The sequence below is a fragment of the Staurois parvus genome, unplaced genomic scaffold, assembly GCF_062004578.1.
Source record: "Staurois parvus isolate SC_StPar_1 unplaced genomic scaffold, SC_StPar_1.0 ptg000004l, whole genome shotgun sequence".
Lineage (NCBI taxonomy): Eukaryota > Metazoa > Chordata > Amphibia > Anura > Ranidae > Staurois > Staurois parvus.
The window spans coordinates 4,768,518-4,793,717 of record NW_028317800.1 but is presented as its reverse complement, the minus strand read 5'-3'; the positions used below and the strand labels follow the sequence as shown (position 1 = coordinate 4,793,717).

The 25,200-nt window shown below is 39.5% G+C and overlaps 1 protein-coding gene across 1 annotated transcript in view; it reads right to left on the bottom strand.

The window, feature by feature from the left end:
• Positions 1–7,777: 7,777 nt before the first annotated feature.
• PRDM6 (PR/SET domain 6) overlaps positions 7,778–25,200 on the bottom strand; it is a 188,158-nt gene continuing 170,735 nt past the window's right edge. Inside the window, exon 8 of the mRNA XM_089674915.1 lies at positions 7,778–8,657. Coding sequence (XP_089531041.1) covers positions 8,543–8,657 — 115 coding nt within the window. The 3' untranslated portion in view covers positions 7,778–8,542. The remainder of the gene's footprint in view (positions 8,658–25,200) is intronic.

Sequence of the window (25,200 nt, the reverse complement as noted above, 5' to 3'; positions counted from 1 at the left end):
CGGTTAAGTAAATTACTTTTTCACAATGTTTGTGTTGTTATTTACCATTTCAAAGTTTGCAGGATTAATAACAAGACGGTACCCCATACTTATTCACATGGGTGTTATCTGGGTGTCTCATTATTCTAAAGGGTACTTCCAGATTCCAAAAAATCCCATCCTTTGTGTCTCAAAGATATTGTGTAGAAGCCCTTGTCTTTCCTGGCCACTCAGTCTGTATGCAGGGATAAGGGTCTTACAAAAAATAGCATAGGGTCTCCTTAACGTTTCATAAAAGGCCCTATTCCAGGCATGCAGCCTGGGTGGCCGGGAAAGGAGGACAGCAAGCATGTGACCTTGAAATTCATTTCTATAAACGCCCCATTCAGTTTTTCATTCAATAGAAACTGTTGTTACATTCCCCTGTACTTACCCTCATGGGATAGTGCTTAGAACAGCAGTGTTAGAAGGGAGCAGCACCAAACCTTAAAATTTCTTCCATGTTCTGGACACCTCTTAACACTAGCGCCTAAATTCAGAAAGAGAACTGTAGGGAAAAGGAGATGCTGGTGATGTTGAGAGGAATCAGAAGGTTCTTTATAGTTCATAAAACATGAAACCATCTCTCCTTTCTGTAGTTCACTTAAAAACAGAGCACCAGAGCATATTCTAGTTTTAGTTTTCTTTTTTAATTATATGACACCAGGTTTTGCCATAAACAAAATATGTGAGGGTATATTGCTGCTCCTCCCAATCACCAATTTAAACCAATAATCACATCTCTATGAATAATAAACCACAAGAAATAGATAAAACAAGAAAAAGTCCATATATCACAAACAGTGAATAAACATTCATAACAATTAGTGTAAAGTGTCCATGCCTATGACGTGAGTTTCTTCTCCAATTGCCATACAGTATATCACTGCATTCCATCTCTTGTGATCCTCCTAAAAAAACATACGTGATGATACCCACCACCATTCACCACTGCGCTCACCTCCAAGGTTGGACCTGTATAATTTCAGATCTCCCCTTATTTGGGACTCCTTTAAATATCTCCTTCTAGTGCAGTCGTAGGTATTTATTCATAAGGTACTGAAACACAAGATGGATAAGTTCCCATATGCTGTGATCTGGCCCTTTAAATCACGATCCCATCATCTTCTATATTGTGCTCATATAAAGTAAAAGGTATTCCACAGTGAAGTATGTAAGCATTGAAATATGATTTATTAATAAAAATGCACTTACAAGTGAAGTTAAAATACAGGCATATCATGCAGACAGTTGGGCTGTAGTTCCCACATCACTTATGGTTTCGGTATTCACGTGACATGACGACACACGTCTAGGTGGAGCTGGAAGATAGTGATACCGAAACTGGAAGTGACGTAGTAGCCACAGCCCCACTGTCTGCATGATATGCCTGTATTTTAACTTCACTTTTACGGGCATTTTTATTAATAAATCATATTTCAATGCTTACATACTTCACTGTGGAATACCTTTTGCTTTATATGATCTTGATCTGGCCAAAAATCTTGTAAGCTGAGGACTACAGAACCAAGAAGCTTTGCAGTAGTTGGTCAAAACTGCTGTCCCTCTTTTGCTGTAGCCTGGCATGCAGATTACTCCATTCCCCCTTTTTGCTCAGTCTCAGTGTATCTCCGGCTTCCAAAGCTGGAGATACAATGAGACTGAGCAAGGAGGGGGAACGGAATAATCTGCAAGTCAAGCTACAGCAAAAGAGGGACAGCAGTTTTGACCAACTACTACAAAGCTTCTTGGTTCTGTAGTCCTCAGCTTACAAGATTTCTGGCAAAATCAAAAGGCCAAGCTAAAACAAAGGAGGGACAACAGTTTGGACCAACTAAAGCAAAGCTTCTTGGTTCTTTAGTCCTCAGCTTACAATATTTCTGGAAAGATCAACAGCCTCTCCAGATAGAGTGGTACCTGTGGATGCAGTTATTTGCCATTTGCAAGTGTACATTGAACTTCTGATATGACAAAGGGGGCGTTTATGCTATAATAATGGCAGCCATCAGTTTTGAGTTTTGAATCCACAGGGAGACGGTGGTGGACCTCTGAATTTCTTTACTTGAAGTAAGAGCACTTTTTGGTGGCGGACTGATACTGATAAGTTTTTTTCAAATTTGATTATATGGACTGTTATTTCACCTTGTTTTAAGATTGAATTTTGGTCTTCGTTATATGTTTGAATCAGATATTTAAATTGTTTGCTTGTCGCTGCACTTTTACCTTTATGCACATTCATATTGGTTTGTTATACTACTTATTCATGTTAGCTGCCTTATATCATTTGATATAGCGTGGTTATTATTTTCTTTATTTTGCATGTTACAGAAAACATTGCATTAGTATACAAAGGGGCATGAAACTTTTTTTCACTGAAGGACCCACAATTTTGGCTCCATTGTAAACAGATGGGATTTCTGTTTTGTGAGTATTTCGGGAGAGAGACAGACTAAATAATTATTATAGCACAGCAACCAATCAGAAAACAACTTTCTGCTGCTAAGTGTGAGCTTACTAAAGAAATCTACTAGAAGTTGCTGAACATTAATGCTCTTCACATTGCTCTATTAAATAGTAGTTAAAAAAATCTATTGGACCATTTATTTTGCTCTGTCATTACGTCACCTCTGTTCTGTTCTCCTGGTGTAAGCTGAAATTGGGCCCACTAATGAGATTTGTTCAGGGCCCTATAATGTCATTCCTCTCTCTGGAGCCTTTTTATTTTTGCTAAGAAATCATTTACTTAAAACTTACCAGGTCAGGAAAAGGGTGCAACTTTTCCCAGGAGTGGGAAATGCTGCATAAGTGGATACTACAACCCACTCTGAAACTGGTGCTTAAAACTGAGCTCCACCCAAAAGGAGAAGTTCCACTTTAAGGCCTTGTCCCCCACTCCCCATTAAAGATTGGCACCTTTGGGTATGGGGGGGGGTATTACCCAATTTTGACAGGTACCCACTTCCACTTCCGCTGTGGTCGCCTAGGCAATCATAAGCAGAAGTTGTTCTCTGTATAGCAGAGCCATACAGAGCAGTGTTCTTACAGTGAAGCATACACACAGCACCCATAGTGAAACAGCACACAGTTAACACAGATCACCCCAGATGTTAACCCCTTCCTGCCCAGTGCCATTAGTACAGTGTCAGTGCTTTTTAATAGCACTGATCACTGTATTGGTGTCACTGGGGATTTCAGTGACACCAAGTCAGTTCCCCCCAGTGTCAGAATGCCCGCTGCAGTTCCGCTGTCCCGCTATAAGTCACTGATTGCCGCCATTATTAGTAAAGAAAAAAATTCCAGTATATATACAGTGAAGGAAATAAGTATTTGATCCCCTTCTGATTTTGACTGCCCACTCACAAATAAATGATCAGTCTAAAAATCGAATGGTAGGTGTATTGTAACACAGAGACAGAATAGCAACAAAAAATTCTAAAGAAATGCATGTCTAACAAATTATGCACTGATTTGCATCTTCATGAGGGAAATAAGTATTTGATCCCATTCACAAAACATGACTTAGTGCTTGGTGGCAAATCCCTTGTTGGCAATCACAGAGGTCAGACGTTTCCTGTAGTTGGCCACCAAGTTTGCACATATCTCAGGAGGGATTTTGTCCCACTCCTCTTGGCAGATCCTCTCCAAGTCATTAAGGTTTGGTGGCTGACGTTTGGCAACTTGAACTTCCAGCTCCCTCCACAGATTTTTAATCGAATTAAGGTTTGGAGACTGGCTAGGCCAATCCAGGACCTTAATATGCTTCTTCTTGAGCAACTCCTTTGTTTCCTTGGACGTGTGTTTTGGGTCATTGTCATGCTGGAACACCCATCCACGACCCATTTTCAATGCCCTGGCTGAGGGAAGAAGGTTCTCACCCAAGATTTGATGGTACATTGCCCTGTCCATCATCCCTTTGATGCTGTGCAGTTGTGCTTTCCCCTTAGCAGAAAAACACCCCCAAAGCAGAATGTTTCCACCACCATGTTTGACAGTTGGGATGGTGTTCTTGGGTTCATAGGCAGCATTCCTCCTCCTCCAAACACAGTGAGCTGAGTTGATTCCAAAGAGCTCGATTTTGGTCTCATCTGACCACAACACTTTCAACCAGTCCTCCTCTGCATCATTCAGATGTTCAGTGGCAAACTTCAGACATGTGCTTTCTTGAGCAGAGAGACCTTGTGAGCACTGCAGTATTTCAATCCTTGTCGGCGTAGTTTGTTTCCAATTGTTTTCTTGGTGACTGTGGTCCCAGCTCAAATGTAGTTCTGGGATGATTCCTCACTGTTCTCATGATCATTGATACTCCACGAGGTGAGATCTTGCATGGTGCACCTAGGGAGACTGACCTAGGGAGACTGACAGTTGTTTTGTGTTTCTTCCATTTGCGAATGATTGCACCAACTGTTGTCACCTTCACACCAAGCTGCATGGCGACAGTTTGGTAGCCCAGTCCAGCCTTGTGTAGGTCTGCAATCTTGTCCCTGACATCCTTGGACAGCTCTTTGGTCTTTGCCATGGTGGAGAATTTGGAATCTGATTGTTTGATTGCTCTTGTGAACAGGCGTCTTTTATACAGGTAACAAAATGAGATTAGCAGCACTCCCTTTAAGAGACTGCTTCTAATCTCAGCTTGTTACCTGTATGACAGACACCTGGTAGCCAGAAATCCTGCTGAACAATAGGGGATCAAATACGTATTTCCCTCATGAACATGCAAATCAGTGCATCATTTGTTAGAAGTACATTTTTTTTTATTTTGTGTTGCTATTCTGTCTCTCACTGTTACAATACACCTACCATTCGATTTTTAGACTGATCATTTCTTGGGTGGGCAACATTCAAAATCAGCAGGGGGTCAAATAGTTATTTCCTTCACTCTACCACCATTTGTAAACACTCTAACGTTCACGTAAACCAATTAATTTACACGTATTGAGATTTTTTTTTAGCAAAGACATATAGAAGAATACATTTTGGCCTAAATTTATGACAAAATTAGATTTTTCTATTTTTTTTACTGGACATGTTTAATAGCAAAAAGTGAAAACATTTTTTTTTTTAATTGTCGGACTTTTTTTGTCTATAGCGCAAAAAATTAAAAATGCACAGGCAATCAAATACCACTCTGATTGTGGGAAAAAAAGGACATACATTTAATTTGGGTGCAGCGTTGCATGACCGCATTGTCAGTTAAAGTAACGCAGCGCCATGTCGCAAAAAATGGCCTGGTCAGGAAGGGAGGTAAATCCTCTGGAGGGCAAGTGGTTAATATATGGTAATATGGCCCAAGTCTCCTTTAGTCTGGTACTCCTCCTGCCAATCACCAGCACTCCAGCTATCTGAGCAGCACTGTTGATTGGACCAGCGTGTAGAGGTGGGGGAGGAAAGTGTCAGACCCCTGCAAACCTGGATCACTGCTTGTGTGTTTGATCAGCAGATTGAATCCCCAATAAGCTGATAGCACAAGGTGTTTTAACCTTTCCTGTACCACTTAGTATAGCAAAATGCACAGAAAGAAGAGCATATTTAGTATGCTTCAGTTGGGCTGCATCATTGAACCATTTGGCACACCAACAAATACATTAACAAATACTGATAGTTCTAGCTAGCTTTACTAGGCCCAGCACAGTACATGAATCTATACACACTTTTATTAATGGGACTTCATCCAATTTTTTCCTGAGTTTTGTTGAATTTGCATTTATTTTGGCACTTTCCTTATATTGTTTTTGGATGCTAGGACCTCTGGTGTCCTAACAACCAATCACATGCTTGGCCCAGAATTCACAGGACAACAGCACTTCCTCTGTCCAAACCTGCTCTGCCTTCTCCTGCTGTTACAGCTTCACCCCTGGGCTCTCCAGTCTCCTAGCCATGCTGTAAGTATGTGAGATAAGGATGAACTCTGATGGGGTGCAAGGTGCTCGGACTTTGATGGGACTCTCATGTAATGCAGACTCTAATGTAATGGGGGGCTCTGATGGGGACTCTAATGTAATGGGGGGCTCTGATGGGGACTCTGATGTAAGGGGGGGCTCTGTTGGTAACTGACGTAAGGGGACTCTGATTGGGTCTCTGATATAAAGGTGGACCCTGATGAGTGCAAGTTTATTTGGAATTTCTTTGATTTGCTTTACTGAAGTTCTTTCTCTGTTGTTCTGAATCAGTCATGTTGATTACAAAAAAGCTCTTATACATTCATTTAAATGTTATTTTTTATTTATAAAACAGGTTTTTTGTTTTTGACCTGCAAACATTTATAAAATATATCATGTGGCCCTTCTACTGTTTGAAGACCGCCGCTATTGAGCAGCTTAACTGTATTTGATCATATTCCATTTGAGTGACCCGGACAGATAAAGACACAGTCCAAATGTATATATAAAATTGGTTTATGGTGTCTCTTAGCAGGTGGTCTTATAGAGACCAATGAAAATCTACTACGCAGGCACGGCCAACACACCGAAGATCCGCTAGAAGATGTAAACAAACACCAGGGGCCACAATTACTCAGTAAGTGTTTATCTGGGGGGATTGGCTCAGCAGAAGGAAGGGGGACAAGGGGTAGGGCAACAAAAATAAATGCGTTTTGCTGGATCTTAACAGTCACGTGAAAAGCAAATTATTTCATCTGTGCTTGATTGGGTATTCAAAGTGAACACAACAGTTTTTGTAAAAAGAAGATTCTCAACTCCTCTAGTAATCAACCCCAGTTCAGAGACTTTGCCATTGACATGCCTATGCCAACCTGCATAGTCACGTGGGTGACAAGTTTCTTTTTACAGTAGGAACTCATTTAAATGGGTATTCCAATCCGTACACCTGTGCAAAGGGCCGTTTTCACCCAAAGGGATGCGTGTGTGTTCCACATAGTCATGTACAATAAACATGTTCAAATCAATGACAGGCAGATGGCTGGACAGATCTCCAAGCACATCTTATGGCCCCTTTAATACTGATGTGGTGTAGTTTGACTGCTCCGCAGGTGCAGCACAGAGTACCCGCGGGTTTGTTGTGGATTATTTTCCCATTCATTTCAATTCTATCCTGTGGTTTTGGTGCGCTTGGTGCAAATCCTATATACAAGAGTTTTGATCTGCTTTCAGAAACGGTGGGATATAATAGAAGTCAATGGGAAAGTGCAGCTAACCCACACCAAGCCCACAGGTACACTGCACTGCAACCATGGAGTAATTGAATTGAACCACATTAGTGTGAAAGGGACCTAAAGTATGCATCTATGTCTAGTCAGGGATACATTTACCGATCCATACAGGTCAGTGTAACCACCTGCCTGTAATTGATTTGAACAGGCTGACGGCAAGTGGCATCACAGAACACCTATTCATCGTGCATGGGCGAAGAGGAAACTATGCATAGGTGTATGGATCAATATGCCAGTGTGAATGGGACTTTAAGGAATGTTGTAGTGCTCCCTTCAGCCCAAACCTGTAGAGTGGTGTTTCCAATTACAGCATGGATGTAAGCAGCTGCCTCCATAGGAGGAAGCAGAAGAAAGCATAGCTACAAGTACCATTATCGTTTGGCAGCTGATATAAAAAGTTATAAGCCTGTACTCCCCAGCCAGTCTGCTTTTCTCGGGCTTGTAATAACTGCAGAAAACAATTTTCTTTGTCATGCCTCTTATTTAGGGCTTCATTATCAAAACCTGTTCCCCGTGAGCTTCAATTTTGAAATGAAGGCAAACTTCCATGTAAGTGACAACCTACGTTTCTGCTTATCAACACACGCTATATAATACATTTATATATTTATTTGTAATATTGCAACATATTTACTCCCCCCAAACTATCCCACATATCATAAACAATGTCTTTGAAACCTTTAACATGAAAAGTGCACAAAGTATGGTTTGTAAGTAGGTTCAGTAGATGATGGAAGTGTGAAATGTCCTCTTTGGTTAGACAATGGCTCAAATGTTTCAGAAATGGCTCCCATCACAACATCTGGACACATAAATCATCAACGTCAATTTGTAACTATGATGAAACGAAAGCACAAACTGTGGTATTCTTCCAGTCCTCCAAACTCAACTGTGTCCCATCCATGTTTTCTGCACTTAAATAGTTCCTTCTCCGCTGGGTTTAGAGGAATGGCATCATGCTACAAAAAGGTGCATCTCTAAACAAGTCCACATGTATTCTTTGTCATATATATGTGGGCAAGAAAAATGTAACTGAGCCTTTACTTTGGTATTAAATAACATTTTTTCTTTACAAAAAGTATTTAGAAATAAAGCTATGTATAGATGGTGGGACTGAAAAGGTTAAGTCCCCTTGTCCTTTAAAATATGTTTCACCCCCACTCATAAATAAATAATGTCTTTCTTGGTCTCTCTTCCATGCCAAGATCAATATCTCTTAACATCTTACTTATTTTATTACTGCTTTTGGTTTTCTGGGCCTGATTGAAAGTTGTTCAGAGGAAATCTTTGGTTTTGCTTAAGTGTCCGTGACATTTAATCATGACTTTCCTTGCAGTTTAATTCCAACCAGTCAATCAGTTAATCCACTTCAATTGATTCTGTGCTCTCCGTTATCGGCTTGCACTCATTGGGCATCCTCTGATGTCGACTCAGCTGTGTAGCTTGTGTGAAGCTCCTCTCACACCTCTCACACCTACAGGAGACAAGAGAGAAAAAATAAGACCATGGATCCTCGCTTTTGGGTGTCAGAAGTTTTCTCACCATGTCTAATAAGAACAGACACTCAAAAGTGGCTTCAGGTTTTACTATCCCTAAAGGTTTAATTGGTGGCTACTAGCAGTGTCTTAGTGACTATGATAGGGCATGGCCCATCTGATTCAGATCAGAAGAATCTGTCAATAGAAAGGGGGAAGGTGATTTCTCTAGAGAGGCCTGTCTTGTCCCTGCACTGATCACTGTCACATCAAATAGATAAAGAACAAAAAGAGATTTTTAGGAGAGAGCCATCAAAGAAGCAGCCTGTCTGCGGTTTTCTGTTCTGTAACCTCCAGAAAGAAATTGATGACAAATAGAATTTCACCTACTGCTAATTTAAAATCTGGAATTCAATATCTGAGGTCCTCAAGGGCGGAAAAGTGAAAAACAAGTAAAAAAAAAAAAAGTATAATATATAATGAAAAAGAGCTTTGATGTAATTGTTTTCAAGAAGGTATTATTCTCAAATTATATACTTCCATTGATGGACAATTCACCAAAAGACTATTTTCTATTTCCCAAGCAACAAATTAAAACATTTTAATATTAGAAAACTCTTAACTTTTATCATCAAGGTGAAAATGATTCCACAATGAGTTTGAACAAAGAACAAGGGGAAGCCATCATTGATAGGATTTGGTAATGATTAATTGATCTCTAAACCATTATTAATATTATTATCATTGTTACTATTATAATTATTATTATTACTACTATGTATTATTACTTATTTTCATGACACCAACATCCTCTATAGCACTGAAAAAAGTAAGAACAAAGAAGAATTATAAGTAGGACATTTAACATACACAAACATACTAATGAGAACCCTTCTCTAAAAGTTTGAAGTCAAAAGGAAAAGGGAGGGATATAAAAGGCAAGGGAGACTTATTAAATACATTAGATGTGCCGGAAATTGACAATGCAGTGATAAGAAACATTAATGTATCGCAGATGGTGAAAGGTATTGAGTGCAAAGCTAATTACCAAGGGTACAGTTAGGATCCGTGCACAGTGAGCATAAAAATGCTGCTTCTACAGGTGTTTTGCTTTTAGAAGCAGCTTTATGTTAGCCTGTTCATGCACATTAGGGCGTTTATAGGCATATTTAAAGAGAAGTGTTTATAGGCAGAAACAACCCATCACAAACGTGTTTTTGAGAGGAGTTTTCAGGTACAAAAAAGTTAAACGTGCATACACGCGCCATTAAGTGGTTTCAAGTTACATAGTTAGTCTGACTGAAAAAAGACAAAAGTCCATCCAGTTCAACCATTAAATAAAAAAAAGTTATAATCCTACACCCACAGTTGATCCAGAGGAAGGCAAAAAACCCCGGCAAAGGATGATCCAATTTGCTCCTGCTGGGAAAAAAATTCCTTCCTGATCCCCTGAGAGGCAATCGGATATTCCCTGGATCAACTTTACCTATACTGTAAATGTTAGTATCCAATTATATTCTGTGTATCTAAGAAATAATCCAGGCCTTTTTTAATGCAATCCACGGAGCTGGCCAGAACCAACTCTTGAGGGAGTCTATTCCACATTTTCACAGCTCTCACTGTGAAGAAACCTTTCCGTATTTGGAGATTAAATTTCTTTTCCTCCAGACGTAAGTGTACATTGAAAAATGAGCAGAGGGGAATGTTTTGGAAAATGTTTTTGGATAAAAGCAAATGTCCATAAACTCTCCTAAACCCTTGATCTCCTAAACATGATCTATATGATAATTTTTTGCGCTACTTTTTCTGCCAGAGGTTTTGGCATTTTTTTCTGCTGCTGGTGTGCATGGACCCTTAAAGATTGGTAAGGCTGATGAATGCTTATTGGTTTGTGGAAGGGAGTTCAAGAGACTAGGATAAACACAAGTTGATGTCTGTAGATGTTGGCTGGAAGAGACGACTAGTGAAGAAATAATTTTGTGAGTGTAAGCTCCAATGGGCTGTACACCTGAGATCGGAGACTGTGCACTCTGCTATTTTGCTTCTGTTCATGATATCTTCAGAAAAATCAAAATAGCAATGTTAATAGCTCATATCTAACTAGCTGATGAAAACAGTAACACCCAATTAATTTCCTGAATCTGATACTGCACAGAGAGAGAGCAAGACCAAACTTTATTCCAGGCGGTGATGAGATAAGTCACCCTTGGCCTTATTATTCCCTGCTGCCATTCCTGTCTGATGGAAGACTAATTGAAAAATGAGTTCACTGTTGTCAGAACACGGAGGGAGTAAAAATAAGAACTAAAGGCCGATATTGGCATGTGGGTACATTTTCCTGCTGTGTTGAACTTACTGAGCCTCTATAAATGGTACTGCATAAAAGACAGGAAAAAAAAAATAATTTCTGCTAAAGATTTCTAGGTCCTGTATGAACCCATCCAATCTGCTTCCCTGAATAATAAACAAAGAAAAATAAAAATAAAACAACAGATTTTTGTGGGACTTTGATAGTGCGCATTATGTATTTTGGAGATCAAATGTTTTATCTGAAAGTTTCTAGACTCAGATTAGGCAGAATTATTTGCTGGATATAACAGTATTATGTTAATCATAAACGACAGGGCATTCGGAATTTAAAGTTCAGACAAAAATACAGACATTTAGAAGAAAGCTCCTTTCAAGAGTGTGGGTGAGCTTGAAGAAACTGTCAGTGATTGAGCTATAAATTCAGTTGGTTCCAGACCACAGCTATTATATCGTTCTGAGGAAATGTAAGACATTTCTGTGTTCTTAAAATTGTCTCATGTTTCCAGCGCAGAAGGCTACTTTGTACTGTAGGTCAGTGCAACCTGGCCAACGCATGTCAATGGCAATAAATTGTTTATAGGTTCCAACAAGCATGTGAAAGTTAACACAACAAAAAAAGTATTCTGCATGGGATAAGTTTCACACTCTATGCAAATGACATAAAAGAGAATAGACAGAGATATACATACACTTAATCTAGTGGGAGAAATATATACATGGGGGGGGGATTTACTAAAACTGGTGCACTCAGAATCTGGCACAGCTGTGCATGGTAGCCAATCAGCTTTTAATTTCAGTTTGTTCAGTTACGCTTTAACAATAAAACCTGGAAGCTGATTGGTTTCTATGTAGAGCTGCACCAGATTTAGCAAGCTCCTGTTTTAGTAAATCCCCCCCAAAGTGTTCCTAAACACAAAAACTAAAATGTAATCTATTGCAGCTTTCTAGTCCTTAGATATATAGGCTTATTTTCCTTTATTTTTACTTGGTAATCCCCGTAAAAACACACTTCCTATCCCTGGCTATATTAACTCCTTCACTGTATCTATGAAGGAAGCCATGGTTGCAACCAAGGCTGGATACATGGACCATGATGGGATTAGTAGCTGTTGACACTCTTCCATGCTGCTTTTGAGTATTTTACCAGCATGTTTCACTGTAGTCATGACTGGAAAACGTTTCTACCTTGTACTGAAAAGCCTTCTGCAAACACACTGCCTTGAACCTCCTCCCTATCTTAGGTTGACTGACAGTGTGAGTGAGGGAGGACCTCCTTTAACATGTCCATTTTTTACTGTGACTAGCTATTGTAAATTGGCTGAACATTGACTAATCTTACCAAATGTACCTAAAACAAAGGATAAATATCTGTCATCCATAATCCATAAGTACCATGGGGAGTCAGCATTGTCTTTGTGAGATAAAGTACACTACATTAAAAAGGAGGAGTACAACACAAATGTACTATAAAGAAAAAAAATTGTACATAGAGCAAAGTCTGGTAAGAAACTCGTTTTAATATTATGAATATGCTGTTCCATTCACACTTGCACAACTCCAAAGTCCTACGACTTTGGAGTGCAACTTTGATGTAACTTTGACGAAACCTTGATGCAACTTTATATGGCTGCAACTTGGATAAGACTTTGGCTTCCATTAATGATAATGGACAGCTGTTGTATTTATAACATTCAGGTGCAACTTTCATATGACTTTTGAGGGTTTACATTGCAGTCTATGGCACTTAAGCTATATGAAAACCATATCAAAATAGTTCATGAAGCACTTTGAAGTATGGTAGCTGCAACTTTAAATTGTACATATTTAAACGGGTTCATTGAAAAACATGGGGTACCATGGCCCCAGTGTGCCCATTGCATGAGTCCTTAGCATGCAACTTTAGTGTCCAAAGTCAAATGACAAGTGGAATGCAGCCTTAGTCATATGGAACAATCATTCTATTGTATCACTTCTGGTGTTGCTTCTACTTATTTAGGTCCAGTTTACAGTGAGTGTTTTAGCATGCAGGCCACTGTCAGTTTGCTGTGAAGTTTGCTGGACAGTGTGTTGTGCTGTTTCAGCCCATTGCACTCTTTATATTTTTAGGTTGTTTATTTTTTGGTGTTCTTTTTACTTTATTGGAAGTGTACAATGTATTTGAGGTCTCCACATAGCAGTATAATGTGATGCATTGCGGTCCAGTGCATTGCAGAAATGTGCAGTGCTGCTGTATTTTACCTTACTGCCCATCACACCAGTGTTGAGGTGTAAACTGAGCGGGTGGAAAACAATGGTTTTCTATGTGCACTTGCAGCAACTGGTGTTGATCCAGTGCAGAAAAGCACCACTCACCACATATAGTGTTAACGAGTCCTTAGCATTTTTTAAACCAGTGTTTCTATCTTATGTCACATGCACTGTTCTGTCATAGCTATCATGTGACATTCATATACCTATCCCATACTTTCACTCAGACACTATGGGGTTGATTTACTAAAACTGGTTCACTCAGAATCTGGTACAGCTGTGCACAGCAGCCAATCAGCTTTTAACTTCAGCTTGTTCAATTAAGCTTTGGCAATAAAACTTGGAAGCCGATTGGTTTTTATGCGGAGCTGCACCAGATTTTGCACACTCCGGTTTTAGTTCATAGCCCCCTATATGGCCTAATGCGTGTGGACACCTGACCATTGCACCTATTGTTAAACATCCTAGTCCAAAGTAACGAAAACTCTTTGGGTTTGGCACCTTCCTCTACAACTGTAACAGCTTCCACTGCCCTAGGATGACTTTAACAAGAGTTTGGAGAGTGCTTGTGAAAATATGTGTCTATTCAGACAAAAGAGAATTTGTGAGGGCAGGTACTGATGTAGGAAAATACCTGCCTCACCACTATTCATTCAAAAGTTGTTAAAAAGGGTTCAGGTCAGGACTGTGTACAGGTCACAACACAGTTGTGTTCAAAATAATAGCAGTCAGACATCACTAACCTGATCATTCACTGTTTTGGTAGAAATGACATTTCTACATGGCAAATAATTTACTAGCAGGTGTAGTAGAGTAATAGAAATCCAACAGACCCAACAGTCATGACATGCATGCTGCTGATTCTGTGTAATTGAATCACTAATTGAAAGGGGCATGTTCAAAATAATAGCAGTGTGGAGTTCTATTAGTGAGGTCATTCATTCTTTGAAAAACAGGTGGCAATTACTGCCCTTATTTAAGTAAGGAAGGCAGCAAATGTTGTACATGCTGGTTACAGTGCATTTCTCTCTGAAATGCTGAGGAAAATGGATCGTTCCAGACATTGTTCAGAAGAACAGCGTACCTTGGTTAAAAAGTTGATTGGAGAGGGGAAAACATATAAAGAAGTGCAGAAAATGATAGGCTGCTCAGGTAAAATGATCACAAATGCTTTAAAATGGCAACCAAAACCTGAAAGACGTGGAAGAAAGCAAAAAACTACCATTCGAATGGATAGAAGAATAGCCAAAATGGCAAGGACTCAGCCAACAATCAGCTCCAGGAAGATCAAAGAAGGTCTAAAGTCACCTGTGAGTACTGTTACAATTAGAAGACGCCTATGTGAAGCCAAGCTATCTGCAAGAAGCCCCCGCAAAGTCCCACTGTTGAAAAAAGGACATGTGCTGAAGAGGTTACAATTTGCCAAAGAGCACATTGACTGGCTTAAAGAGAAATGGCACAACATTTTGTAGACTAATGCAAGATTGTTCTTTTTGGGTCTAGTCGCCGGAGACAGTTTGTCAGACGACCCCCAAACACTGAATTCAAGCCACAGTACAGTGTGAAGACAGTGAAGCATGGTTGCGCAAGCATCATGATATGGGGATGTTTCTCATACTACGGTGTTGGGCCTATTTATCGCATACCAGGGATCATGGATCAGTTTGAATACATCAGAATACTTGAAGAGGTCATGCTGCTTTATGCTGAAGAGGAAATGCCCTTGAAATGGGTGTTCCAACAAGACAACGACCCCAAACACACCAGTAAACGATCAACATCTTGGTTCCAGACCAACAAGATTGATGTTATGGAGTGGCCAGCCCAAACCCCGGATCTTAATCCAATAGAAAACTTGTGGGGTGACATCAAAAATGCAGTTTCTGAGGCAAAACCAAGAAATAGAGAAGAACTGTGGACTGTAGTCCAATCATCCTGGGCTGGAATACCTGTTCACAGGTGCCAGACGTTGGTTGACTCCATGCAACACAGATGTACAGCAGTTCTCAGAAACAGTGCTTATACAACTAAATATTAATTAAGTGATTCAAAGGAAAGCAAAATCTTCACACATTTTTCAGTTTATATAGTGAATGTTTGAGTTTGTAAAGAAGAATACAAACGCTGCTATTTTTTGAACAGTCTAATATTCACTTTTCTTCAATTTTTTTAGAGGAACAACACAAATTTGATATATTTTTCTTCATGTTTTGATTTGGAATAGAATGTGTCGTGTTCCCAATGCGTTTGTGTGTATAGAAATAAAAGCTATTAGAAGGCTTTTGAGCTTAATTCACTTTTTTCAACACACTGCTATTATTTTGAATACAACTGTATGTTCTTAGCTCTAAACTTATGGAACCGTGTGTATATAGAGCTAGCTTTGTGTACAGGGGTACAATCCTGCTGGAAAGAAAATGACTTTCCCTAAACTATTAGTACAACATTGAAACTGCAAAAATCATCTAAACATCTTTGTATGTTGTAGCATTAGCAGCACTCTTCAGTGGAAACGATTCAACATAGTAATTTGGAGGGGTGTCCACACAATTTTGACATATAGTGCAGGTGTATTGGTCAGATGTCTGCAACATTCTGGCCATATCATGTACATAAAAGTCCATCCAATGCTAATCATCTTCACATTTGGACCTTCGTTAAAGGAAAACTCTCCCTTTCAGTGTATTGTTCCCCTGGGGACAAAGTAAAGTAATTTGTTCTGTCACGTTCCTATAAGCCTTGCTACTAGGTTGCACTGGGTACCCCTTCCCTCACAACATAGCTAGCAAGGTGATAGCTCCAGTGATAGCTGGCACTTTTACAAAAAAGAAATGTAGTACGCTAACTCCTCATTAAAAGTAAATAAAACTACAATAAATATCAGTCCACAATAAGTCAACTGTGAAAAAATAATAGTCCAATCCTGAATTCAAAAATGTCCTAATAATGTGCTGTCGGCCACTTTCCAAATCGTGCTTCTATTAAAGACACACTCCCTGCTCACCCTTAAGGTTCGACCTACATATTATAATAGGTCAAATGCGTTTTGTTGGAATATATATCCTTCATAAATCCATGTTTGCACCCCTCAAATATGTCTTCACTCATGGCTCCAAACAGTGCATAAAAAAAATATATTTCGTAGTGCAACACCGTTTAAATAAACTACACACTAAGTGAACCAAACGTATGCACTCACATTGAACAAAACACAACGTGCTCCACAACAAAGTGTTTCAGTATTCACTTTATCCAACGTGTGCAATAATCCATAGTGCTTCCCGTCACCAATAGGTGTACCATGCACTCACCTTCTTCCTCGACCCATATAGAAAATAGGTCACAAACACTTTAACTGTTGATCAATCTCTGCTCATCCACTGCTATGGACTGATGTTTATTGTTCATTTGAGTTTTATTGCTTTTGATGAGGAGTTAGCGCACTGCATTTAATTTTCGTAAAATAGCTTTTTTGCGTGAGTACACTTAGTGAGTGGTTGCAGCAATCTCCCCCTTATTTCATTTATCTATATTTATGTTTATGGTGTAGCAGTGCTCGAGTGAGTCACTTTATTTAATAGCTGGCACTTGTTTTGGTGTCAAGACAGGCAGTGGCAAGTGAAATGCAGGTTGATGGGATGCTGACTGGCCCCCCTTCCCTCTGCATTCTGCCATTGTCTTGGGCAGGTGCTGAAAGCTGGAGACAAACGTTAATTATCAAGCAACTGTCTCCTTGCTAGGTATGTTGTTGGAGCTGGCGCCCTGTCCAACTCCTTCTCTTGGCTTACAAAGAATGTAGGAACACAGGGCTAAGTACTACATGTGCTTTGTTCCCTGGGGGTCAGAACACTGTATAATATTGAAGTAAAGCTGGCCATACACATATAGATTTTCATTCGAGAATTTTCGTTTGAAGAATATTTGTTTGATTTTCTAATCATTAGTGGGGTCAAATAGATGTTTGTTTTCAACCACAGTGATTGGAAAATTCGAAGGGGCAGGAAGGAAACTTTCCACAATCAAACAAATTTTCGGTCAGTATATGTGGCTATTGTTCAGAAATTACATTCTTTTTAAACTCAAATGTTTAAAGCAAAAGACAAATTTCGGATGACATTCGTCCATTCATCGAATGTTCAAAGAATTTTCATATGAATATTCTCGTCCGAAAATCTACACATGTATGGCCAGCTTAAGAGTCCTTCTTCAGGATCTGTTGCAATAGTTTGCAGACGATGTGCATTCCAGTTTGTGAACTTGTTTGTGTCGTGTGACTTTTCTTTAATGAGTACTTTAAATGGCTGCTGTATTCCTTGAAGTGGACAGGTCCACTTCACAGTTTGACTTTCTCTGTGTTTATCTGTGTTCAAACCTGCACAAAATATATTGTATTTATAATGCATTAGAGCATTCTCTGGAATATACAGCACTAGATTTTCGGCTATATATATACCCAGCTAGATTTCAGAAGCTGTTAAGTACAAACTGCATATAAATAAGTTGTATTTTCCTTGATTGTCTCTGGGAATATTCTTAGCAGCCAACTCTACTGTTAAAAACTGCACTGTGATCTTGACGAATGTAAAATGTCAGCATTAATGTATCAGACCTATCAGCTCAATGAAAATAACTCAGAAGTATTGATTGTCTAATGATTTTTGGTGTATTCATTAACGTCTATGGGCAGATCATCCTCTCTGAACGCCTGGAGTGCTGATGACACATTAGTGTATTGCTGATTGTTTATTAGAAAACTGATTAGTTAGTGGATTGGTGTACCAAAATATACTACCTTTTACTGCATGATAAACTTGGAATAGCGGCATTTACTACATTTACAACTTTCTTAGTGCTTAAATGCCATTACACAGTTCAGTATTCCCTTTCCCTTATCTCCTATTGCACATGCTAAATTATGAAAAGGATTTATGATCTTTGTGACCCTCAAGACTGCACATATTTTTTCTTGTGTATCAATCTGTAAAGTGCTGCGTAATATGTCGGCACCATATAAATACTGGAAATAAATATCACTGTAGTGTAGGAACAGGTTAAGGAACCTGGAAGCTCATTCCAGTAGGAAGAACATTACCTAACTGTTGGTATCAGCAAGGCCAGGAGGCTAGAGTTGCAATATTGGGGAGGGGGTAATTGATGAATTTATAGTAATTATAAGAAGCAGATGGTTGGATTAGTGCTCCAGAATCCATCCAGAACCATTATAGGTTTGCTGGCATCCTAATCAGTACTTCTGCACCTGTAATAAGTCACACCCCGGTGATAAGCCTGGTTCCTTCAAACTTTATCATTACTCTACTTCCACCCTGCGTACATGGCTACAAGGCAAGTGACTTGCCTCCTTGTTTTTCCTACAGGGGGCTTTGGACAACCACATTTCTCACCTTTAAGCACATCTATAGTCATCTTTGTCAAGCTATTGCCTATTGTATTCTCCATCTAATTTCATAAATGCTCATTTGCCTCTTAGAATGTGTCAAGACAAAACTATTCCATGTCCCACACTCTCTTCTCTCTGTAAAATGGATCTGGACGTGGCAAGGTCTCTTTAACCCCTACGTATCATCACTGAATAGAAGTAAACCCCCATGACTGCTTGTGACACTTGCAAATTTTGGGGTGTGTGTGGTGGGTGCAAATTTAATTCTGTGACATGTACTATTTATAAGTCATTTACAAATATAAAAAATATTTCTTTTTACAATTTTGTGTGTATTTTGTATTAATAATGGCATGCAATGCCAAGCTGCGGTTTCTAAAGTGAGCAAAATCCTCTCTTGTATTAAAAGAGGTATAGACTCCAGAGAGAGAGATATGATATTACCCTGATACAAATCATTAGTAATACCTCATCTGGAATATGCAGTTCAGTTTTGGGCACCAATTCACAAAAAAAACATTGGGGAACTGGAGAAAGTAAAGAGAAGGGCAACCAAACTGATAAGAGGCATGGAGGAACTCAGCTATGAGGAAAGATTAGAGGAACTGAATGTATTCTCTCTTGAGAAGAGGAGATTAAGGGGGGATATGATCAACATGTATAAATACATCAGTGGTTCATATAGTGAACTCGGTGTAGAGCTATTCACCCTGAGGTCATCACAGAGGACAAGGGGGGCACTCTTTACATCTGAAGGAAAAGAGATTTAATCTCCAAATACGGAGAGGTTTCCTCACAGTGAGAGCTGTGAAAATGTGGAATAGACTCCCTCAAGAGTTGGTTCTGGCCAGCTCAGTGGATTGCTTTAAAAAAGGCCTGGATTCTTTCTTAGATACACAGAATATAATTGGATACTAACATTTATAGGTAAAATTGATCCAGGTAATAAACGATTGCCTCTTGGGGGATCAGAAAGGAATTTTTTTCCCCTGCAGGAGCAAATTGGATCATGCTTTGCTGGATTTTTTTGCCTTTTTTTTTTTTAATGGTTGAACTGGATGGACTTTTGTCTTTTTTCAGCCAGACTAACTATGTAACTATATGCGAAACAACAGGAACAAAAAAAACAGGAAAGTTTACATAGGATTAGTAAAATAAAATAAAAAAAATAATGGCTATAGGCAAAAGTGTAGGGTTAACTAAGAGTTAACAGAGGCTTATCAGAACAATTTTTTATTATAAATTAAAGACTTTGGTTGCTTCAAAGTGTATGTAAATCCTAACTTCTTTTATTTGGTCCCTTTTGGCCTTTTAAATATACCATTCAAATAGTTATACTATATCTGTTTTGGAAGTTCACCAATTTGTGTTGTCAGAAATCTTGTCAGCTGATAACTCCCTGGGCTCTTTGCCTAAGCTGACTGTAATTAGTTACAGTGTTCTCATATATCACTAGGGACTACAGAACTACACCCCTTTTAGTTATTGATAATATTTGAGTTCCTTGGTTAAATCTTCTTTTTGTTGTTCTGACACAGAAGGGTCAGCATTGTCATTGTAGAACTGGAGGTGTTTTAATAGCAGAATCACCAGGTGAAAATAAAGGAAAAAAAGGCAAAAAAGAAAAAACACATGCAACTATCTCATCAGAAGAATAGTAAGCTGCTCTGGGGTCAATTCACTAAGAGAAAAATACCACATGAATACTTGAGTTAAAATAACGCATGCAGTATATATATCTCTAAAAAAGAATCAGTTTTCTAAAAAAATGTGTTATTTACAGCATGCGTGAAATATTTATGTTTTGCTATATTTATCACTTAAATTCAGCATTATTTTTGGCAGGGTTTTTTTTGCAATTTTTTTTATATGCTAACAGTGCACTAGAGCAGGGGGCCTCCAAAGTTTTCAAACAAAGGGCCGGATTACTGTCCTGCAAGAGAGGTGCAAGGGCCACATACCCCGGCCTGCTGAGTTCTTACGAGCCAAACAGATGTGCTTGGACATAGATGCGCACATGTTTGCGTGCACATGAGCACTCGCGCATACAGGCGCATGCCTGTAACTAATGCTGGAGCCAAAAGGGCTATTTAAACTGGCTGTAGTAGATGTCCCATTGCCGTATGGTTTTATCCCTGCTTATGTTCCCTGATTCCTGTGATTGTCTTCTGATACCGAACCAGCTTGTTCCTGACCTCCGCTTGACCGCTATCTGCCCTGACCTCTGGCTTGCTTTGGATTTACCCTTCTGTCTCCGCTCTTGTCTGATTGATCTTCCATTGCTGACCTGGCTTGTGACCTGACTACTCTTCCTCCTGCCGCTTTAAGCCTAATCTACCTGACCAATATCGAACCTGGCTCGTCTGACCCTGCATCCTCAGTATGCTGCTCACGGGTATCCATCCATCCAGCACGGCTGCATCAGAATCCTGCTTCCTGCCTCTGACCTGCAGTTCATCTGCTTACCAGCTATTACTGGACTGATCACAGGCACTCATACCCCACCGTGCCCCTGCGGCCGCTGTCTCACCATCAGCGGTCCTTGAGCCAGAGCTGTACGGGAGGCCTGCCTCTTCACGTCAGGCTCACTATCCAGGTACGTGACACCTGTGCCTTATAGGAACCATGCTCTTCTGCAAAACAAGGTGGGACATGGTGTTCAGAATGCTAGCCAGGGTCCCAGCTTTTGCAGCAGTTAGAGCTGTGATGGTGTTTGTGTGTGTGTGTGTGTGTGTGTGTGTGTGTGTGTGTGTGTGTGTGTGTGTGTGTGTGTGGTCCTGCAGAAACACGGTATTCTCAAAGTAGTCCAGTTTAGTTTTTATGGGTATATGAGGTTTGCCAAAGATCTACAACTATTTACGATGTACCCGTACACTGAATATATCAACACACCTCTGGGCTGCAAAGAAGTATTTAATTGATTTTTAATTTGCAGAGTAGACATTTCTATTAGCTTGCATATCGTTTCTAATTTCTTATAGATCACTTTTTGACTCCCACCCTGGAAGACATCACTGATGACGAAACGCGTTGGGAGGAGCCAGAGCACTTGACGTTAGTACGTACCAAAACGTGGTGGCCATTTTATGGGTTTGAAAGATAACCTTGAGATATATGGTGACATGCTGTTTTTGTTATCTTTGATGTACGTGTATTACCACGTTTTGAGGCAATAAATCCTTGTGAATATACTACACTATGAGGATTTTTCTTGTTCTTTGAATGGTATTGTCCTCTTTGAGGATAATTAATTTCTACAGGTCCACCTTTAGCCTTATGCTTGGAGTACCAGTTGGGAGCCAATGTCCAGATTATGGCTTATCTTTGCAAGTGATCTAGCAGGCGTTTCCTCCATTCAACACCTGGAGGCCAGTTTGTCCTTTTGGAGCTAAAAAGTGTTCGGGTTCACAGCCTACCTTTGGAATCTGTACTGCGCTTTTTTGACCCATACTCAATTGATGGGTCATTATGGTCTGGTAAGAGGCAGCATTTTTTGGGGTGTTGGTGATGGTGGACTTTTTCAACTGATTGGAACTTTTATTTTGGAATTTATATGACATCATCACTATTCAAGTAAAGAGGGGTCTAACTTTACCCATACTATACACCATTGGACTTTTAATTATATATATTTTATTTTGTTCTGTTTTGATTATCTGAAGTGCCACACCTCTGTGTTTTATGTTTATGTGTTGTTGCTTGTAATACTGTGGTGGCTGCTTACTTTTTGTATCAATTGATGTGTGTTACTTATACATTATAGCACAGAAGTGTTAAAATTATTAAAATAATTATCACTGCCTTAGCCCGGAAAACCAGGGCACCCTAGTTTGCCAATAGCTGCAAAAGCTGATTTGTCCCAAACCTTTCCTGAGTCTCAGTACTGACCCATTACTGGGACGAGCAGCCTTGCTCCTGGGATTCATGACACAATACAAAGACAACTTACTACTAATATTCAAGCCAAAGGTTTGCTTTAACCACTTGCCCTCCAGAGGATTTACCCCCCATCCTGACCAGGCCACTTTTGCGATACGGTGATGCGTTACTTTAACTGACAATTGCGCGGTCATGTAATGCTGCACCCAAATTAAATTTATATCCTTTTTCCCCACAAATAGAGCTTTCTTTTGGTGGTATTTGATCGCCTCTGCATTTTTTTTTTTTTGCGCTATAAACAAAAAAAGACTGACAATTTTGAAAAAAAATATTTTTTACTTCTGGCTATAAAACATGTTCAGTAAAAAAATGTACAAAATCAAATTTCCTTATATATTTAGGCCAAAATGTATTCTGCTATATGTCTTTGCAAAAAAAAATCCCAATACCTGTAAATTAATTGGTTTACGTGAAAATTATAACATCTACAAATGGCGGTATATATATATATATATATGTATATATAGTTGCGTGGAGTTTTGCATGAATTGGGCATAAAATGTGCTCTGAACATCATCTAAGTCACAACAATAGAAGAACACAGTCTTCTGAACATAATACTACACAAACATTAGATGTTGCCATGGTTTAATTGCACATAACATGTAAACATTCACAGTGCAGGGAGGAAAAAGTATGGTGATCAACATCTGTAGCTGCCAATGGCGGCGCTGGTAGGGTGATGCGCACATGTGTACCCCCTACCTGGTGATGCAAAATCACGTATATATAGTAGTAGTTCTGCTATAGGGTGGAAGCAGTTAAAGGGCATTGCAACATGAGCTAACCTATAACAACGTATAAGAATCGTCTACTGTAAAGTCAATCAGCACATAGCCATTGCACTTTACATTCTTTATTTAAAGCGGAGTTCCACCTAAAAATAAATGACTAAAAGTCAGCAGCTACAAAAACTGTAGCTGCTGACTGTTACAATACAGCCACTTACTTGTCCCTCGGTCCAGCAGTGTCTTCACCACCGCTGGTTTCACTGGCCATCTTCTCTACCTGGTGCTGGCATATTCATTGTGGGCACCCGGCTGTAACAGCTTGCGGCTGCACAGCTGGGTGCCCACTGCGCATGAGCAAGAAGCGCTCCGATTTGTGAATGGCCCCGTAGTCTTCTGAGACCTGTCATGTGTCCCAGAAGACTTTGGGGAGGGAAGGGGGGAGGACAACCTCCGCTTCCCATCACCTAGGCAACTGTAGCAGAAGTGGGAGTGGGTAACCGATTCCTCCCCCCCCCCCGCTCCCCAAAGGTGCCAATCCTTAATGGGGAGCGGGGGACAAAGCCTTAAAGCGGACCTTCCCCTTTTGGGTGGAGCTCCGCTTTAATAAGACTGAAAGTAGGGTTGGCTACTACCACTCTGATTGCTGGTTGATTATTTAAAAATTACAGGTTCTACTAGATACCTATTGTGCATTCTTTATTTCAGTAATAGATTTTATTATGTATCCAGGGATGGCAATGACAAATGAGTTCATAAGCCTACTAATAATTTTATATTTCAATAGCATAAGAGGCCTTCCAAGTCAACTGTTAATGTGTATGATTAATATGGGAAGTTGCAGCATTAATTTGTATTTCATATTTTGAACAAAGTGCATGAAAAATGATAAAACAGAAAAGAATCATTAAGTCAACTGGGTAACAGATATGTAAAACCTAAACATTAAAATAAATCTATTTTCCATTTTGACCTCAGAACCTCTTCAATTAATTACTAAAATCTATATACACAGCAGTCAGGGGAAATCAATTATGTATCTAGCAGGATTTTAGCATTGCTTTTTCCATTTCTCCCAACAACTAACACTAATGGGGGCTATTCATCACAGTCTCCCACCTGTAAATACAGTAAAAAGAGACTTGTAAATGGTAATAAGCTTACTTGTCACATCAAATGAGATCATGAAACCACTAAAATTAGCTGGCATTTGTTTCTATATCATCCATGGAAGGTGATTGAATAGTGTCACATCTTGTGCGCTGAGCTGTGTATTTAGTAATGACATTTTACCAATCATATTAACTGCTTTCAATCGAACCTTTCATCAGGGAAATATGAGGGGTGGGACATTGTGACATTCTGAAAATTCTAGATGCCTGGCTGTTATGCTGACCTTCTCTCTTTAAAATGTCTTGTTTCACTAACTTGCAACAAGTATGCAATTCGGGAAAGTTAGAAATCTTTATTGCATACCTTGTTCCAGGCTATTGAATCAAAGTATTGAAGCAAGATGATCAACATAACAATCAGACAGCTACTATTTGCAAAATGGGCAACCAGCAAGGCATAGGATCACCATGCTTGAGGCCTTGCAACTATGGTGATGTTAGCACACGCAGCTAGCATATAGTGGCATAGCAAAGCTAACAACAAAACAAAAACTGTATCAAGCTCAATCTTTCTAATTCTAATAGTGAGTTATTAGTGTTGTTCCAGAAAAAGGCAAAGTAATTCCTAGGTAAACCTGCTAACAACACAGTGTCGCAGTAGAAAGAATACATTTTCTGGTACATCATGGCAGCAACCAATGGTTGTGGTTCCACCCCTGTAATCTGATAGGACTGGTTAACTATGAATCAAAGACAGATCCTGCTCACAGCCTTCTCTTTTTTGTCCTCGCCTGATCAGATTTGGAGT